Source organism: Notechis scutatus, chromosome 1 (assembly GCF_049901735.1).
Source record: "Notechis scutatus isolate UNSWTSFEM ecotype Mainland chromosome 1, rNotScu1.2, whole genome shotgun sequence".
NCBI lineage: Eukaryota > Metazoa > Chordata > Lepidosauria > Squamata > Elapidae > Notechis > Notechis scutatus.
Genome location: NC_142009.1, coordinates 298,835,410 through 298,852,126, shown reverse-complemented (window position 1 = coordinate 298,852,126; position 16,717 = coordinate 298,835,410). Strand labels below are relative to the sequence as shown.

Sequence of the window (16,717 nt, the reverse complement as noted above, 5' to 3'; positions counted from 1 at the left end):
AAAAACAGGAGATTTTAACCCTAGATCCATCTTTTTGACATGAATCTTTTGTGCAGTGCAAATAAAACTAAACTGGCCTCATTTCAATCAGATCAAGGGAGGCCATTTTTTTCTTCATCTAGAAGAAATTTAGAGTTTGTCCTTCCTGTTTCAAAGTATCTCTCACAGGCTGTAACTATAATAGGCAGAAAAAGACTAATGAAATATATCCTCAATGCAAATAGACATAGTCCTCAGGAGCCATGGTGGTTAGAATGCAGTATTGCAAGTTACTTCTGCTGACTATTAGCTGACAGCAGTTTGGTTGTTCAAGTCTCACCAATCTGAAAGATGACTCAGCCTTCCATCCTTCCGGTAAAATAAGGATATGCAATATGCTGACTCTGTAAACCTCTTAGGGGGGCTGTAAGGCACTGTGAAGCCATATATAAGTCTAAGTGCTGTTGCTATTCATTAACCACAATTTGGGCTGGTAACTCAGTCATTAAGTGAAACTTTTGCTAAGTGGAACCATGACTGGGACTATGACCTTATTCGGCTTTCCTTTTGTTTACAAACTTGCAAAGTTGTAAATATGATGTTTGGTTACAAAGTTAATTTTTCACCACTGTTGTAACTGTTGCAATGGTTACAACATAAATGAAGCAGTTGCTAAGTGAAGACTACCAGTAACTAGAAGAACAAAGTCTTTCTTTCCTTCATTCCTTCCTTAATGAGGTTTGGTGATTCTCAAGCATTGCTGTGGGAACTGTATAGGTAATCTTGCTTAATAGTGTGATGCCATAACTGCACCACTTACCAACAAAAATTCTGGAAATCCCTATTGTCATCATTAAGTGATAATTGTGGGTGGCTAAGGGAGGTCTTATGTGACTGTTACTTGTGACTTACTGCCAGCTTCCAAAGGAGGGCAGATGAGCTGCTTTCTCCCAGTATGATTGTGGATAGGCAGTCACCTACCCAGGTTCCACATCAGAGGTGGTATTCAGCAAGTTCTGACCAGTTCTGGAGAACCAGTAGCGGAAATTTTGAGCAGTTTGGAGAACCTTCAAATACCACCGACTGGCCCCTCCCCCATCTGCCTCTTCCTCCCAAGTCCCAGCTGATCGGCTGGGTCTTCTTTTGTTGCCCTGCACAAGAGAATGGAGCTGGAAAGTAGGTTAGTGAGGTGGGAAGGGAATGGAGATTTTGCAGTATCCTTCCCCTGGAGTGGGGTGGGAATAGAAATTTTGCAGTATCCTTCTGCTATGCCCACCAAGCCATGACATGCCCACCAAGCCATGCCCACAGAATCAGTAGTAAAAAGTTTTGAATTCCACCACTGTTGCACATTCACCCTGCCACCCAGAAACTCTTTGGGGAAAAAAAGCAACAGGAACAACTTACTGACATGACTTGCAATCTCCTGCTGGCTTCCCCATTGACTTGGCTCATAGGAACCTGGTAGAGAAGGTCACAAATGATGATCACATGATTATGAGTTGCTACAACCATCAAGACTATGACTGAGGTGCTAATCAACTACATGACCATGGGATGCTACAATGGCTGGAATTTGAGGAGCTCATAATCTAAGGACTACCTGGAACCATTTGGTGAGCTTCATAGAAGGGTACTTTAATTAAATACTTGCTCCAGTTTCAAGTGCCATACCAAAGTAAAAAGCTATTACTTTCAGATTTCTGTTTCTCCTAGTGTGCAATTTATAAATAAACTCTTGTAACTTCTTAGATTCCAAGGAAATAGTGGAATTCAGACCGAAGTTAGTCAACAGTTTCTTTGAAACTCCCAGTGTTGCCTGACCAAGAATTTGGGCTCTTTTAGAGAGAAATGTTTATCAAACCTGAGCAGGACTTTATTAATAAGGGTTTTAATTGAGGGCAAGCAAATTTTTGTTCATCTTAAATGAATTAGGTTTTATAGATTTTATTGGGATAAGGGGAAACGAAGGATAGTTTTGTGTGAAGTATTTCTTAGCTGTAAATTGGTTGGAGTCTTAGTGTCTGGGGTGATATATAAATTTAAACAAACAAACAATAAGCCCAGAATATCCATTAGTTGCCTGAGGAGATAGTTTAGCAATTTCTATTCTAATCCTAGGTAAATCACTAATGGTTTGAATTGTTTTATGTTTTCTGAATCTGTCTATTCCATCTTTCAAACCATCTGTGTTCATATCTATCACTATATTTTATACAATGTTTTAATTTTATTTTAATTATGAGAAATGCAAAAAAGTCTTCCAATAAAACATAAGAGGAAAATCCAGAACATTGCTCCAATTTGAAGCCGAAATTTCTTAGAATCAATCAAAATTTCCCAAAGCCTTATTTTTTTACACATTAAAAATATGTATAAGGAGGATACGGACCTAAGCTGCTACCTTGAAAGTTGGATTATTTTATCCTTTCTAAGTGACTTAGGGTTATTCAAATATCCTCCTAATCTTTGTGGAGAGAAGCTTCATCAAACCATTAAGCTAATTAAATTATACTAAGCTCATTAAATTACATTAATTTAAATTAAATTAATTACTCATTAAATTATAGACAGGGCAAGCTATTCTATGTAAATAGGGAGCAAACCCCACACTTACTAGCACTGATGATATTACCCAGTCAAGTAATGAAACCACCAAGCTCAGGGAGCACTAAGGACTTGTCAAAGACACAGTATTGTAATCAACCTGTTCTGACCTGTTGGGGAGGCAGCTCCACCCATCATTTGTTACTCTATTTCAAAAGTGGTATTTCCACTTCTGCAACACAACTCTAATGCTCCATTCCAATTGGACAGTATGTCTGCTTTTTTTTTTCCAGTATAAATCCTTCCTACGTAAAGTCTAGCCATGGTTAACTTTTGATTAGCATAGGGCCTGCAGGTGTGTACTTACAAAAACATTCTTAGAATTCTCATCACTCTGACCTGTAATGTTTTTCATATGCTTGAAAACCCTCTGTCAACTCTCAAAGTGACTTTAGCTGAAGCCATATTCTTTTTATTCTGTTTTTTAGTCACCATACATATAGAGGGAGGGAGAACAATGGGGTGTGGGAATAATTTCCTTCCAGGTGTCAGACCTAATAGCCATAAGGCCTGTGGAAATCAAGGTCAACTCAACGAGAGCTCATACCATTCGGAGGGAATAGCTGAGCAGCCTGCCAGCTACCTGGTTGGTTAACGTGACCGGTGACACTGTGTGTTTGTGTGTGTGTGTGTGTGTGTGTGTGTGTGTGATATCTATTTGTTTTATTATAACAAAATGTGGGAAATATTTAGAGTTGGTTTCACATTTGAACGTGCCGATATGATGTACCAATAAAATGGATCTTTGAGAAAAGAGCTTCAGAGTCTGGAATTGATTGGGCTCATTTTTCGGAACCATGACACACTTGTGTTTTGGAACTCTGGCAGGCTAATTCCTATATGTGCCACAGGTTAATTCAAGAATTTCAGTCTACGTACATGGATAATATGACAGTTGCTTTCATATATTGTCCCTTTGTGTTAACGCAGAAAGGCAGTATCATTCTGCCTATTCTAACACAATTTTGTATACTCCAATTTTGTATACTCTTACTGTCAGAGCCACTTTCTGTCAGCATTTCTCCCAATATTTGAGATATCTGGGAACTGGGATGAAATTGACAAGAGGTTTGCTGGTAACCCCTCCTAGTCCAAATGACAAAAAAGAATGGTAAACCTATCTAGCTGTCTGCCAGATGACTGATTAACCTTTGCCCAAGAATATCTCAGCTGACAGAATAACAAATTGGATGATAGCTGGGAGATTCTTTCACCACAGTGATCTTTCAGATGAGATATCTTGCTACAGAGGTTTATCAGTGAAGATCAGTAGACAGATTTACTCTTCTCCCTGTCACTTTGGCTTACAGAACATCAGTAGAACTGAGTTCAGAAATAGTTGAAGTGATAAATGACTGGTGTGGAACATTTCTACACCACCATTTGAACTTGTCACTTGGGGAACCTGTGTACTTGGGTAACTTATCACTTGAGCAACTTGAAAATTACCCTCCTTCGGGTACCATTCTCAGACATCCACTCTCTAGTCTACTCATATTTGGCTATGGCAACTTTGCCAGACTTTAAAAACAGTGATTAGTGTCAATTTTCCTGCAAGCGGCTGCCATTGCGGGAGAGGAGAAATAAGCTGGAGATGCATAAGCTTGCTATGTGACATGTAAAGGGAGGAGAGAAAGATGAAAATGGTTTTAGTAGTGCCAGCATACTAGTTGCATGGAGTGATAACTCTGTGAGAGAAAGAACTGAGACCCAATCATCCATGAATCTTCTCTTGCCAGTACTGGATGCATTCCTCATCTTGCTCTGTCCGTTTCCTAGCTTTTTGTCTGTAGAATAGCCCTGTATTCTTATTGTATAGTTGCATTAAATTGAGGAGTTGCACTTGCCACTGATACATTTCAGAGTGCTACTAGAAGTGCTGGTTATTATCTATATGACACAGAGCCAGGGTATCTTCAAGACCACCTATCCCATCAATTCCAATCCAGGGGCACAGAGAAAGCCTACTGAAGGGCTCCGCCTATCAAGAGATGCAATGTGATGGGGGACCTTAAAACAAGCAATTTTTGTGAGGGTCCCTTTCTTTGGAATAACTTGCCCTCTTTGGCAAAGATAACTACAGTTTTTTTAGAAAATGGTAAAAAAATTGGCTGATCTAGAAGGATTTGGGGATTTGAGTGCTGTAGAGTTTCTGGAGCTGGGAATGTATTAATTATAATTTTTGAACATAATTATATATTGTATTTTTTAGTCAATTTAAGTACCCCCCTCCCATTTTCTTCCAGCCTCCCTCTAGCTATCTGTTGATCAAGGTCATATATAGATCTCAAAATTCGGAAGGATAGGTGAGCAGTCCCTATCTTTTCCAACTCAGTCTTGTAATGTGTGATATCTATTTGTTTTATTATAACAAAATGTGGGAAATATTTAGAGTTGGTTTCACATTTGAACGTGCCGATATGATGTACCAATAAAATGGATCTTTGAGAAAAGAGCTTCAGAGTCTGGAATTGATTGGGCTCATTTTTCGGAACCATGACACACTTGTGTTTTGGAACTCTGGCAGGCTAATTCCTATATGTGCCACAGGTTAATTCAAGAATTTCAGTCTATGTACATGGATAATATGACAGTTGCTTTCATATATTGTCCCTTTGTGTTAACGCAGAAAGGCAGTATCATTCTGCCTATTCTAACACAATTTTGTATACTCCAAGGGATACCTCTTACTGTCAGAGCCACTTTCTGTCAGCATTTCTCCCAATATTTGAGATATCTGGGAACTGGGATGAAATTGACAAGAGGTTTGCTGGTAACTCCTCCTAGTCCAAATGACAAAAAAGAATGGTAAACCTATCTAGCAGTCTGCCAGATGACTGATTAACCTTTGCCCAAGAATATCTCAGCTGACAGAATAACAAATTGGATGATAGCTGGGAGATTCTTTCACCACAGTGATCTTTCAGATGAGATATCTTGCTACAGAGGTTTATCAGTGAAGATCAGTAGATAGATTTACTCTTCTCCCTGTCACTTTGGCTTATAGAACATCAGTAGAACTGAGTTCAGAAATAGTTGAAGTGATAAATGACTGGTGTGGAACATTTCTACACCACCATTTGAACTTGTCACTTGGGGAACCTGTGTACTTGGGTAACTTATCACTTGAGCAACTTGAAAATTACCCTCCTTCGGGTACCCTTCTCAGACATCCACTCTCTATCCTACTCATATTTGGCTATGGCAACTTTGCCAGACTTTAAAAACAGTGATTAGTGTCAATTTTCCTGCAAGCAGCTGCCATTGCGGGAGAGGAGAAATAAGCTGGAGATGCATAAGCTTGCTATGTGACATGTAAAGGGAGGAGAGAAAGATGAAAATGGTTTTAGTAGTGCCAGCATACTAGTTGCATGGAGTGATAACTCTGTGAGAGAAAGAACTGAGACCCAATCATCCATGAATCTTCTCTTGCCAGTACTGGATGCATTCCTCATCTTGCTCTGTCCGTTTCCTAGCTTTTTGTCTGTAGAGTAGCCCTGTATTCTTATTGTATAGTTGCATTAAATGGAGGAGTTGCACTTGCCACTGATACATTTCAGAGTGCTACTAGAAGTGCTGGTTATTATCTATATGACACAGAGCCAGGGTATCTTCAAGACCACCTATCCCATCAATTCCAATCCAGGGGCACAGAGAAAGCCTACTGAAGGGCTCCGCCTATCAAGAGATGCAATGTGATGGGGGACCTTAAAACAAGCAATTTTTGTGAGGGTCCCTTTCTTTGGAATAACTTGCCCTCTTTGGCAAAGATAACTACAGTTTTTTTAGAAAATGGTAAAAAAATTGGCTGATCTAGAAGGATTTGGGGATTTGAGTGCTGTAGAGTTTCTGGAGCTGGGAATGTATTAATTATAATTTTTGAACATAATTATATATTGTATTTTTTGCAATTTAAGTACCCCCCCTCCCATTTTTCTGAGCCTCCCTCTAGCTATCTGTTGATCTTGCATATATAGATCTCAAAAACTAAGGATAGGTGAGCAGTCCCTATCTTTTCCAACTCAGTCTTGTAATAATAATAGCATTATAGACCTAGCCTCCTTGGCTACTACAGCATGGTTATTTGCAATGTACGTATAAAGGTTTTTTCAGAAAGTTGGAATTTAGGAATTGATCCTTTAGTGACATTACCAGCATGTCTTAAGAGAAGCAGATATGGCTTATTGCCATTTTACATATTGAAATCTACATACCTGACAAGCATTCTTTTAAAGAATATTCAAATACGGAAATGAAGGGAGTTTAATTTCAAAGCATAGGTAAAATTGTAGTCCACAATGTCTGGTGGTCCCCTGGTTAGAAAAGCTGATTATGCCTCAAAATAGTTGAAAATTGTAATATCTTTCAATTTAATTCCATAATTATTTTACACAAACAGCCTTTCTGAAAGCCAAATACTTTACTTTCACAGCATAAAAAAATGCAAACCATAAGTCCATTCCAAAGATATAGGCCGAGTTTACAATTTATGCAATGGTTTTTAACAAATTCACAATGGGTGATAAAATGGGTCTTTCTTCTGATTTAAATCCCTTCTTCCTGAGAGAAAAACAGAAAAGAAAAAAAAATTCAGGAGAACTCAATAATTTAAAAATGTGCTGCAAATCCTCATTAACAGCCCTTGTGCTGAGCTGAAGATGGATCTGGCTCTTGGTTGATGTCAGGACAAATAAAACTTTCCTTGCATTTTATTTTGGCAGAATGCGGCATTAAAGATATATTGAGGACAGAAACCGCTCAACACTCCATATGTTGGTGAATCATATCTCCAAGTGTAGTTCAGCAACACTTGGAAGACTGCAAGCCACTTGCTCTTGGGTTATATGAATTCTGCAGGTTCTGTTTTGTGAAACACTGGATTGCTGTGCTGTCCGGTTGATGAAAAAACCACATTTGAGTATGTTCCAGATATCTGCTCTTCCAGTTTCATTCACAAAACAATAAAGAATTGGGTCAGCTATACAATTTATGCTAGTCAAGGCTGTTGTAATTCTATAAGGTACAAATAGATATGAAGTAAAATAACAGTTTTGTGGCTCCAAAATACTGCGTAGAAGTAGGATGATGTGATATGGAGTAAAGCAAAGAAAAAACGTTATGATGATGCCTAGTAATAAATGATTGATTTTCTTCTTGTCACAGTCTTGAGTTGCTTGATTATGCTTCACAGCCTGATATATTTTGAGGTAACAGAAGATCATGACAGCTAATGGGAATGAATATCCCACACAGATGCGATAATAATTGAAGTAAGCTTGCCATTGTTGTAGAGGATATGTGTCATAGCATGAAATATGCCTGGTTTTATTTGCAACTTCATAGTAGAAGTCAGTTCTATATAAAATCTGAATGTTTGACATGATTTCAAAAGCCCAAACTAAAAAGGACATCAGCAAGGCATATTTTCTTGATCGCAGAGACTGGAACCTGAAAGGATGAACTATGGCTAAATACCTATCCAGGGAGATGCAAGTAAGAAATCCTGAGCTGGTGTAATAATTTAGATATTGAAGAAAAGCAGATAGCCTGCAAAGCTGTAGGGAAAAGGTCCAGTCATCCCCATTCTGAGCATAATAAATCCATAATGGTAGTGTCATTGTGTATAATAGGTCGGCTAATGATAAACAGAAGAGATAGATGCCCAGCTCATTTTTTTTCTGGATTTGACAGTAGGAAATGTAAAGTGATAAAAGATTAGCAGGAATGCTGATAATCATCAGGATGCTGTAGAAAAAAGGAAATAATTTTGAATCTAGTTTGTCATTAAAGGTGCAGTTAAGATTATAGCTAATGTTCATTGTTGATACTGGCTGACTGAACTGGGAAGGAAACCCACAGAAGTTTATGTATTTTTCATGGCTTTCATAGGTGGAAAGCAAGAGAGATGATAAGAGATTCCTGTTCTTTGGATTAGAACTGTTCAGTTAAAAATTCCATTATTTAGCCTGCAAGATAAAAAGAAAACATCCAATAGGTTATTGAACTACTTTGAGAAAGAGAACTTTCACAAAATTTCAAAGCACTTTTAAAGGGATGAAATAATAATGTGTCCTCCCCTCCATGTCAACCTGGCAGATGATTTCATATCCATTTCTTTCCTTTCTTAAAAAAGAGTATTAAGTGAACAAAAGCTGGATTGACTATTGAACTACATAAAGGATTGGCTACATAAAAAGGCAAGAAAAATCTCTGAGAGGAAAAAAATAGTAATATATTCTCCCATGCTTTGGCAGTACTGAGAACCACATATAAGATGAATCAGAACAGCAATGAAAAGCTTTTTAGTTGCATTGAATCAAATGGGAGAAGCAAAATAGTCCCCTAGACTGCAGGTTCCTCTTCCTTGAGCTAAAATTTCTGATGTGGGGAGAATAACTGTTTGTCTCAACTATCTCTATAAATAAATGTGCTATTGCTTTAATTTTTACTTCTACACTAAGCAATGTTTTGGATGATGGCCTAAATGTTCTTTTCCAACTCAAGGGATACAATTATTCTACTAATTGTTGCTGCATTTCATATACAGGAACTAAAAGAGTTCAGAAAGGCCAGGACTGAAGGTATGCAAGATTTGTAGACATCAATGTGTAAGCATTTGTCACTCCAAAATTGGTATATTCTGAAACAAATGTACAAGCTGGAGAAAAATGGTTATTTCCAAACAGCTGAATATTTTGAATTTGCTGAAAAAAGATGGCTTTGTTAGGGTGGCATCAATTAATGTTATCTGGAAGCAACCTTGAAATATTAACACAGTGCTATTACGGAGATATACTGCGTGATGTGGCTTCTAACAATTTTCAACCTAGTAAAATTAGTTCAACTTAATTTAAGCATAGTACACTTTTCTGCTATACCATCCTTGATAGATGACTGTCCATTCTTTGTTTGACAACATCCAGTGAAGAAACAATCCACTGATTGATAGCTGTGACTATCAAGAAGTTCTTCCTCATATCTAATCTGCACTTACTTCCTTGAAGTTTTATCCCATTCATTCTAGTCTTATCTTCTGGAAGAAGTGAGAATAAACTCAAATCCTCTACATTTTGATAGTCCTTCAATTGTTTGAAGACAGCTATCATGTCTCCTCTTAACCTTCTTTTCTACAATCTAAACATACCTAGTTTTTTAACTGCTCTTTTGATTTCTAATCATCATGGTAGGCCTTCTCTGGACTTACCCCAGGTTATCAATGCCCCTTTTAAAAAGGGCTGTGCAGAAAAGAACACAATATTCCATGAGATCTGACTAAGGCAGGGTAGAGTGGGATAAGTACTTTCTACAATCTGAATTGTGTGATACTCTTGATCTTCTTCAAGGTGTTGCTAGCCTTCACAACTTCATTATACTGTAGATCAGGGGTCTCAAACTCAATTTACCTGGGGGGCGCTGGAGGCAGAGTCTGGGTGAGGCTGGGCCGCATAAGGGATTCCACAAAAAACGTTGTTAAAAAATATCCTCAAATGTTATACTTTCATATCATGGTGGGGGCCACAGGATATCGTCCTGCGGGCCGCAATTGGCCCGCGGGCCACAAGAATGAGACCTCTGCTGTAGATACAACATCACTGGCTACAGCAATCCTCTTTCCCAGGCAGGAGGATACCAACAACTAGCAGATAACCTGAATGTGTTTTACTGCAGGTTTGAAAGGAAACTACAGCCACCTATCTCTACAACCTCCATCTCAAGCACACTAACAACAGCCAAGCCTCCTACAACTTACCCCAATCCATTGGGTTCATAATCTCTGGTGATCACAGAAAAAGAAGTGCAAGATCTATTTCACAGACAAAAGCCAGGAAAGGCACCAGGGCCAGACAAGATAACCCTTCTTGCTTAAAAGTCTGTGCTGACCAAGTGGCCCCCATCTTCACCCAAATCTTCAATAGATCACTAGAGATGTGCTATGTTCCTTCTTGCTTCAAATGCTCTACTATCATCCCAGTACCAAAGAAGCCCTCCATCAATGAATTGAATGACTACAGACTAGTTGCTCTAACATCTGTAGTTATGAAAATCTTTGAAAGGCTTGTACTGTCCCACCTGAAAACCATCATGGATCTGCTGTTAGATCCAATGCAGTTTGCATACTGAGCAAATAGATTGACAGGTGATGCTGTTAATATGGCTCTGCACTACATCCCACAACACCTTGAATCTCCAAATACCTACGGAAGGGTCCTCTTTGTAGACTTCAGTTCAGCATTCAATACCATCATTCCAGACATTCTTCTAACTAAATTAAACCAGCTAGAGGTACCTGAACACACTTCCTAACAGATAGTAAGCACCAGGTGAAGCTAGGCAGAATCACATCTGATACCTGTACAATTAGCACAGCCCTCCCCACAAAGCTGTGTGCTTTCTCCACTCCTCTTCTCCCTATATACCAATGACTGCATCTCAAATGATCCATCTGTTAAAATACTAAAGTCTGCAGATGACACACAGTGATTGGTCTCATTTGAGACAATGATGAATCCGCATACAGACAGGAGGTTATACAACTTGCCTCGTGGTACAACCGGAACAATCTGGAACTGAACACACTCAAAACCGTAGAAATGGTGGTAGACTTAAAAGAAGCCCTCCCATACTACCACCTCTTACAATACTAGACAACACAGTATCAACAGTAGAGACCTTCAAATTTCTAGGTTCTACTATATCACATGACCTAAAATGGACACCTAACATCAAAGACGTCATCAAAAAGCACAACAAAGAATGTTCTTTCTGCGCCAACTCAGAAAGCTCAAACTGCCCAAGGAGCTGCTGATACAGTTCTACAGAGGAATTATTGAGTCTGTCATCTGCACCTCTACAACTGTCTGGTTTCGCTTCTGCAACCCCACAGGACAGAAACAGACTTCAGAGGATAATTAGGACTGCAGAAAAACAATTACAACCAACCTCCCTTCCATCGAGGACCTGTAAACTGCACAAGTCAAAAACAGGGCTGTGAAAATATTTACAGACCCCTCACATCCCGGACATGAACTGTTTCAACTCCTTCCCTCAAAACGATGCTATAGAGCACTGCACACCAGAACAACTAGACACAAGAACAGTTTTTTCCCCAAACGCCATCACTCTGCTAAACAATTCCCTCAACACTGTCCAACTATTTAGAAAGTCTGCACTACTATTACTATTAACCTTCTCATCACTCCTTATCACCCATCCCCTCCCACTTGTGATTGTACGACTGTAACTTTGTCGCTTGTGTCCTTATGATTTATATTGACTGTTTCCTAGTATGATTTGATTTATTGTACCCTTTGGCTTTTATTAAATGTTGTACCTTATGATTCTTGACTCTTGACGAATGTATCTTTTCTTTTATGTATACCGAGAGCATTTGCACCAAGACAAATTCTTTGTATGTCCAATCATACTTGGCCAATAAAGAATTCTATTCTCTATTCTATTCTTAGATACAAGTTGAGTTTATGATCTATTAGTGCAACCAAATCCTTCTCACATGTGCAACCTTGAGAAGAATTCCTTCATTCTGTATATGTTTCTTTTGTTGATCTTACCTAGATGCATTTTTTTTATATTTCTACCTATTTCTTTAATTACATTTGTTTCTGCTCATTGTCCCCCCACCCCCAGTCATGCCAATTATTAACCAATCCTCCTATCTTTGTATCATCAGCAAATTTGGTAAGCATTCCCTCACATCCGTATCATTTACAAAAACATTGAACTATACTGAACCCAGGAAAGAACACTATAGCACCTTGTTTGAGATGCCTCTCCAGGTAGATTTGATACCATTTATAACCACCCTTTTAGTGCAATCCTTGAGCCAATTGTGAATCCACCTAATAGTTGAGTTGTCAAATCCACATTGCTATCATTTTTTAAAATAAGGATGCCATGAAAAACTTTGTTAAAAGCTTTACTGAAATCTAAATATCATATATCTGTGGCAACCTAACCAACCAGTCTATAGGATTGAAGAGTCTTGGTAGCCTGTCAGTCACATTCTGAATGGGAACACCTGGAAAGCAATACACCTCACACAATGTCTTGTCAAGTCAATATAGGGCAGCTTCAGAACTTGACTAGTCAATTTAGTTGAGTTTCTTGTCTTGTTTCTTGTTTACTCATCTTAGTAATCCTTAGAAAATTATTGCATATCACTTGATACAGAGTAGTCTTTCACTTACGACCACAATTAAGATCTGAATCTTCAGTCATTGACCAAAGCAGTCATTAAACAAGATGTCATTTGATGTCATTCTGGTTGAGATTGTTAAGTGATCTTTTGGGTTGCTAAATGAACGAAGCCAAAGAGTTGCCTGCTAGAGGGATTCAGTCATGTGTGGAGCTGAATCCCTCCAGCAGGCAACCCTTTTGCTTTCAAAGGGGCTGTCTGGAAAGCTCCATCCAAAATCCAAGCAGGATTTTTACACATAGTGTTTGCAGCATGGACGGTTCACAGCAGAGGGTGTTTGGAGCCTGTCCCAGAGACTAGAAGTCTCCCTCTGATTTGGGAGGGAGGGGTTGGTTGCAAATGCCCTGTGTTTCAAATGCTCCATGCCAAAATCCTACTTTGATTTCAGGAAGGACCTTTTTTGGCCAGTCGCCAGAAACCACAAGGAGTCCTCTTAGCAAGTGCCAACAGCTTGCAGCCTTCAGGGTTAGCTTCCCCATTGATTTTTCTGAGGAAGCCAGCAGGAAGATTGCAAGTGACCACGGGCTTCTTGGCAACTAGTTGTGTGTCCAAATGGGTTGCCAAACACCCATATAACAATCAGATGACCATGGAGGTGCTGCAATGGTCAGAACTTCAGCAGAGGTTGTAAGTCCCTTTGTTCAGTGCCATTGTAATTTTGAACGTTTGCTGAACAATGGCCGTTAAACGAGGACTACCTGTATATCTATGAATCTATGAATCTAAGAATCTGCCTGTATTTAAGTAATTCTATACTCCACACAAGGTGTGAAAAATGCAGAACCTAAACGTCACATATTCCAGCCTTCGACATTACTCTTTTTGCAAGAGCCTTTGAGAGCTTGACAAATTCTGGCTATGATTGAAATAAATCCCTAGACTTTTTCCTTAATATTAGGCATTTTTGTTTCTTGGTACCGTGACAAGACAATGAATATGCATGTTTAAATTGTTTAACAGAAATGAATAGAGCAAAAAGGGAGGTAAAAACCAGGAGTATGTATGTGATGGGGATGATATGGGAATAGGCTTATAAAGGATGAGAAGGCAAAAGCACCAGCCATATCCAAAATGTTTTTCCCCCTTCCATTTAATCATGTTTAATTCTTGTGGGCTGCCTGGACAAGTCCCTGCAGTTTTCTTGGTAAGGCTTTTCAGAAGTGATTTGCCATTGCCTCCTTCCTAGAGCTGAGAACAAGTAAATAGCCCAAGGTCAGCCAGCTAGCTTTGTGCCCAAGGTGGAATTAGAATTTATGGTCTCCTGGTTTCTGCTTTTATGCCTTAACCACTACATCAAACTGGCTTTTGCAAGACCTTTATAGTCCTTCTAAGTAGCCATTACTATTATGACAAATAACTATAATGCTATATTTTGTTATTTTTTTAAAAAAATGTGGAATAATTATACCTGTTTTAGGCTAAGAATTGTTTAATTCCATTTCAAACTGCAATAAATATGATATTGCATCTTTAATGGTATGGGGGAATGATTTTGGGAGACAGGGAAAGATATAGGCTGAAGGATTATGGTTTATGGTTTAGATTATATAAAAAGGAGCTGGGTGTCCAAGTTGAACATGAGCCAAGAACATAGTATATATGGAGTCAAAAACAAAGTGTATATGGTACATTATGAACAACATAGAGTGCAGATCATAGTAAGTAATCAGCCCATTCTATTCTGCCTTGGAATATTGTATCAACTTTTGAATCAGGTGGTTGAAACTACAACCAAGTAGATTCCGGTTAGATAACAGAAATATAGTAGCAGCTGTCAATCAGTTCTGTGAAAAGGTGGTTCCTCTTCACTGGAGGTCTTCAAATAGTAGATGAAATATTTTGACAGATTCTGAGCACTGAGCAGTGTGGATGACCTCCATAGGTATCCATTCCTAATTAGGAGGACACCAAAATGATGAAACATGCATTGTGAAGTTATGGCAGAAACATGTTCGCAGGTAAAGGGAAGTTTGCTTTGGAACATCATGTTATATATTTTGTCACTGTCTTCCTCCTTCCTAAGCTCTGAGGTTTCTTCCAACTTGGTGAGACTGATTTTATGGACTGTAAATCAATATCAGAATACAAGACTTGCATGACAATCCCAGAATCAACCCCTGGCATCTACAATGAGACTTGGGAAAAATCTCTGATTGGAATCTTAAACAACTGTTCTATTGCTCTTAATTGGAATATCTGTGATGTTTGTATGTGCTATTTGAAATTAAAGGAAACTAATTTAAACAAATACATTGCATGCATTAAGCACACATATTTTTAATTAAAAATGGCTAAGAATTTGAGATTCTAGCAATCCTATATAAGTGTGAAATTATTGTTTGTCAAATTTTCAGTGGTCTTACATGAAAACTCAGGAATGATTTCAGAACAGCGAGCTGCAAATTCTGGGGTGATTTGGGCCCATTTTTACTTTAAACAGGAAAGTCAAGTCTCATAGACAGGGCTGTCAAACTCCGGGCTCACGGGCCAGATGAATCACACAATGGCTATGTCTATGCCCAGTTTAGTGAAGGGGAAAAAAAATCCCAATACGTCACGTGACACCGCCGTGACGAAGTGAGTTTGACAACCCTGCTCTTAGAGCTTGGCTGAAATCCTGGGTCTTTGAAATAGCTTGCTACTGCTTCCCTCTTGAGTTCTTTTCCAATACCTACAGCCCTAGGATTTCCTTAAGTTTGATCAAGATAGATCCTGATTTCTAGATTTCTTCTAGAGCATTCAAATTTGGCTTGTTGCTTCTTCCATTTCCCACTCTTGTCTGTGGGGAGACACGTGGAAACTTACATGCAGCTTTGAAACAAGTTTAGTATTTAACAGAAACCAAATTAAACTATTGAAAAACTGCCTCCAAGCCACATGACTACAACTACATAGATTACAACTGCAGTCTCAAACCTATGACCATGAAAAATTTCTCACCCCTGCTTTAGAGAAATTGATGAAAGACAATCTGCCTGCTTGAATTCTAGCTCAAAAAAAAAAAAAAAAAAAAGGTTCCATCAGCTCCTTATGTTACAGAATATTATTTTATAGCTGGTAGCAAGATCTTTTAACAATGCAAAATTCTAATGTAGATTCTGAATCATCAGTGAAGTATGACTAATTTAATTATATTTAAGTCACAGTTCCAATTAAGGCAATAATAATAATGGATACCATAATGGTCAGGAGCGAATAATTTTCCTTACCTTTTGAACTAAAATCAACTATTGTATCTCTTACCCTTTATGCAGATTAATCTTCTTGTTCCAAAATTTCAGGAAACCATGCTGCCAGATACAATTTGAGAAGTGTGGTTCTGTTTCTTTGCATGTTTGAGGCTTCTGATTAAATTTGATTCTCACGGAGAACAGGAAACTGTTGTGGGCAGAAGAAAAGGGGAAGCCATCTAGGGAGGAGACATTATAGCTCCCCTTACCCTACCCCCACTCCAACATACAAAATTTCCATTTTTGCTCAGGATCTGAGATTTGTGATTTTACCGTATAGAGTTATTCTCATCCAATTTTTTTATTCACATAGCACCTAGCACTAGCACAGACTTATATACTGCTTTACAGCCCTCTCTAAGCAGTTTACAGAGTCAGCATATTGCCCCCAACAATTTGGGTCCTGATCTTACCCACTTCGGAAGGATGGAAGACTGAGTCAACCTTGAGCCACGTGAGATTTGAACTGACAAATTGCAGTCAGCCGACAGTCAGCAGAAGTAGCCTGCAGTACCGCACTCTATCCACTGCGCCACCGTGGCTCATAACATATTAAAAATAAAGCAACAATACATATTGTGACATATATAGAGTTTTATCAAAATTAATTTAAATTAAAATCTCTTTAGTCCACAATGAAATATGCTGTTATCTGGAACATTCATGTTTATTATACTCCATTCCACCT

The 16,717-nt window shown here is 38.6% G+C and overlaps 1 protein-coding gene across 2 annotated transcripts; it reads right to left on the bottom strand.

Moving 5' to 3' along the window:
* Positions 1–6,892: 6,892 nt before the first annotated feature.
* GPR65 (G protein-coupled receptor 65) lies at positions 6,893–16,167 on the bottom strand. 2 transcript variants are annotated; one of them, XM_026679141.2, is made up of 2 exons: positions 16,009–16,167; positions 6,893–8,552 (listed from the first exon to the last, which is right to left on the bottom strand). In XM_026679141.2, exon 2 carries the CDS (start codon positions 8,403–8,405, stop codon positions 7,368–7,370), a length of 1,038 nt encoding a protein of 345 aa, XP_026534926.2. In that variant the 5' UTR covers positions 8,406–8,552; positions 16,009–16,167; the 3' UTR covers positions 6,893–7,367. The 2 variants fall into 2 exon arrangements, with proteins under 2 accessions (XP_026534926.2, XP_087810360.1); XM_087954234.1 differs by having other exon boundaries at positions 16,043–16,167.
* Between the last annotated feature and the right edge of the window lie 550 nt (positions 16,168–16,717).